The sequence below is a fragment of the Verticillium alfalfae genome, genomic scaffold (assembly GCF_000150825.1).
Source record: "Verticillium alfalfae VaMs.102 supercont1.12 genomic scaffold, whole genome shotgun sequence".
Taxonomy (NCBI): domain Eukaryota; kingdom Fungi; phylum Ascomycota; class Sordariomycetes; order Glomerellales; family Plectosphaerellaceae; genus Verticillium; species Verticillium alfalfae.
This window is the reverse complement of record NW_003315027.1, coordinates 633,362-636,893: the sequence shown is the minus strand read 5'-3', so window position 1 is coordinate 636,893 and position 3,532 is coordinate 633,362. Positions and strand designations below refer to the sequence as shown.

At 58.4% G+C, this 3,532-nt stretch overlaps 2 protein-coding genes across 2 annotated transcripts in view; both read right to left on the bottom strand.

The window, feature by feature from the left end:
• Window positions 1–1,274: 1,274 nt before the first annotated feature.
• Window positions 1,275–2,451, bottom strand: VDBG_08427 (conserved hypothetical protein; the record flags this gene model as incomplete). The annotated part of the gene is made up of 3 exons (XM_003001336.1): window positions 1,275–1,350; window positions 1,402–1,558; window positions 1,629–2,451. 3 exons carry the CDS (start codon window positions 2,449–2,451, stop codon window positions 1,275–1,277), a joined length of 1,056 nt encoding a protein of 351 aa, XP_003001382.1.
• A 451-nt stretch (window positions 2,452–2,902) lies between these two features.
• VDBG_08426 (endoglucanase-4) overlaps window positions 2,903–3,532 on the bottom strand; it is a gene marked incomplete at both ends in the record, with an annotated part of 1,019 nt that continues 389 nt past the window's right edge. The window contains one exon of the mRNA XM_003001335.1: window positions 2,903–3,399. Coding sequence (XP_003001381.1) covers window positions 2,903–3,399 — 497 coding nt within the window. The remainder of the gene's footprint in view (window positions 3,400–3,532) is intronic.

The following is a 3,532-nucleotide window of genomic DNA, read 5'->3' as shown; positions in this document are numbered from 1 at the left end:
GCGCCTTCGCCCGCCTTGGGCCCTGACGGACCCTCGGGCCCCCCCGCCTGTGCAAGCCCCCCGCTTCGACCTCCGACGGCAGTACCCGCTGCGCCGCGCGGCGTCGCCCGGGTACAGCGCCTCGAGGTCGGCCGTCGCCCGGAGGTCCTCGACCGGCTTGTCGCCGCGGCCCTCGACCATGGACAGCTGCACCCAGATGGCGACGCCGACGATGCGCCGCTGTCCGTCCCCGCCGTCCGGGTCCGGCAGCGTCGCCTTGAGGAACACCGTGTTCGGGTCGCCGGCGGCGTCGCGCGTCGTCTTGCGGAAGCGCGCCGCCATGCGCGCCGCCGCCGCCGCCTGTCCGGCCGGCGTGTCCCAGCCCGGGTTGAAGTGCACCCAGATCTCGTCCCCGGCCTGCTTGGGGAACGCGTTGGTGACGACTTGGTGCGCTTCCGGAAAGTCGTCGGCGCTCGTGATGGGGTCGATGCGGAGGTCTGTGGAGGCGGCCATGCTGGATGCGTCGTTCGTCTTTGTGGCTTCTGACTCCCGCGGCGTTGGGTTGGAACTGAAGATAGAGTGTTGGTCTCCGGCGTATTGAAGGATGAAGGATGAATGCAATGACATGTCGCCCCCCCCCCCTACTCTCCCGGAAAACCCCTCGTTATGAACGACGCCGCGGTGGGCTGTTTTTGTCCTTACCTAATGGCCGCATTCACAGTAATGGAACGCCGATCGGGCCACGATCTTTCTGCTCGAGTCCGGGTAGCGCCTTGGCTTGTGCGCCACTCTTGAGAGAACACATCGGCAAAACTTGAGTTCAGGAATGGGTTGATTGCGATGTGATTTGATTCTACCATGTCGTCGATCCACCATGCTAGCTCTTGTCATATCTTCGCTCAAGATTTCGCATTCAGACTGTCCAGATGTGGTGTCTCGGACCTCGGACACATCTCGTCTTGGCGCGCACACAAGTATAAGAGGGGGTCTGTCTAGGGACAAGAAACGCGGTTCTATCGCTCTCTTCGTTTACTTGTTTTTCACGGAAAACATATCGGACAACATACCCATGGCCATACAAAGGTCCATGACCGAGTATCAGTCAGACCTTGCGCATCGCCGACTGTTCTGCCATCCAGACATCTGGAACAAACAACAACATCGTCTATGACCGCGAACTACGGCCAAACACTACACAAGCAATTTACTGGACAGCGGCTTGAAGAAAGTCGCAGTGCTCTTACAGAATAAGCACCCTGACAGCACAAACTCCCACAGCTGTCATGCAGAATAGCCTAAGCCTGGGCGCTCCCCTCAGACTCCTCGCTCTCATCCTTCTTACTCTCGGGCTTCTGGCCATACACGACATAACTGAGCGGTTCATGTTAGCAGGTGATATCAGAAGACAAGAGAGTCACTTACATCGGCCAGTAGGAGTGAATCCTGGTGTCCTTCAGCTCACGGCGCACCTTCGCCAGCAGGACCTCCATCTCTTCGTGCGACCAGCCGAGAACGCGGGTATACACAGCAGCGCTCAACCCATGAAGGCCAGACGTGATGTTCTCAAGGTTCCACATGCCTAGGAAAGTGAGCTTACGTTTCACCCATGCTTTGCAGTCGGGCCTCGCGTCGATGATGGGTAGACATACCTAGCTCCTTGTACTTGGGATCCTTGGGCCACGTGTTCTGGGGCCACTTGAAGACGACCTGCTGCACATTCTGGAAGCCCTGCGCCTCGAGCTGCTTCTTGTAGTCGAAAGCGCCGTCAAAGGGCCGGCCAATCTTCCGCGTGCCTTCCAGCAACTGCGTCACCCACGCGTGAGTGGACGTGTCTTCCGTCAGGGTGCCGTCGTCGCTGGTGATGGGGCAGATGTCGGCAATCTCAAACCATCCGCCGGGCGTCAGGTTCTCGTACGCCTTCTGGAAAAAGCCCGGGAAGTCGGCGAGCGCAGCGGTCATCATGCGGCTGTAGATGAAGTCAAACTTCTTGTGGAACGTCCACGGCGCCTCAATGTCATCGACGAGAAAGTTCACATTGGGGGCGACAAAGGGACTCTGGATGGGGCTGAGATCGACACCGACGACCGACGCCGAGGGGAACTCGTCCGCAAAGTCGTTGGCCCAGACGCCCGTGCCCGTGCCGACGTCGAGAGCGTTGTGGATCTGGTGGCCGCCGCGGCCGGCGGGCGACAGGTACAGCTTGTTCTCGAAAGTCATGAGGAACAGGTGGTGCTGGAGGTCGAGGCGCTCCTGCTCGTCATTGTCGTTGGGCATAGGATAGGCGCCATCCTTGTAGGCGTGATACGTTCGGCCGTTCTCCTGACGATATCGGAGAATGCTCGAATTGATTGACGTGGTAGAACTGGCGACCGAACCTACCGCCGAGTCGGCGTCGTCGCCGCGGATCGCGGCTTCGTCAACGTCGAGGACATCCGGATGGGCCGCAGTGGCTTGCGGGGTCGGACTGGACATGGCGAGATGGCTGAGGAGTAAAAGAAACGCTAATCAAGATGGCTGAGCCGAGATGAGACAAGCGCGCACACAGCAAAGTCAGTGGGGGAGGACAGCGAGCAAGAGGTGTGAGACAAAAGCTTCCACTCCGGCGATCGATCAATGGGGCTGGAAGATCAACACGGAGGTGATCCATGTCATGGTGGAAATTATTGGTCTTCATTTCACGTGTTCAATTGCCTTAAGGTGCGGCCTTTTACCTCCCCTCGGCCCCCCCCCCCCCCAGCTTGTTAAGCCTGCGGCTAAGACGAATGTGGCCTGTTCCAACCGAATCGTGTCCTACCCCGCCGAACAAGGAGGGGCTCGTGGGTATCCCAACATGGTGTGGAGAAGTACACGTAGACAGCTTTCCTCAGGATCAGGAACCCTCTCAGCAAAGTAATGGGCCTCGGGCCAGCAGGCGTGTATGGCTTCAGAATTGTTGTCCGGCTTCCCCCGTGTTGCCGTAGATCATGATGGTGATTGCCGGGTCGTTCGCCTCATAAACACCCGGGATAGCAAATGTCTCTGCTGGTGCAAAGTTTCCTCCGCGGGTGACTCTCAAGTTGACACATGAAGTGTAAAACTGCGAGCCCTTGGGAACATAAGCAGAATGAAGGGCCAAAAGCTCGACGCGCAAAAGGTAGTCCCCGGGTGCGATGCATTCCGGAACGTCAAAGTACGTCCATCCATCCTGCTGTAGCAGGTTGTCGACGCCCCAAATGCCCCTCGTGTTGTCGAAACCGTCCTCGGCAATCTTGAACCACTCAAGGTTGGCGTGGGACGACGTTGCAGCGTCATCGACCTTTGCGAGCCATGCAGTGATAGGTCCCTTGTGCGATGCGGCAATCGGGTTGTCGACGTCTCCAGGGTATTGTTCGCCGCCAAGGATGTGTTGATACCAGGCGCCGATCTCATCGCCAGCCTCAACTTCAATCACATCGGTTGAAGTATGCGTGACAAGGCCGCATGTCAGATCATTTGAGCTGACATCCTCAACTGGATTGTTGATCCCGGGAGCTCGGAGCCCGGAAAGGGGAGGGGCCTTCAACACCGTTGACGG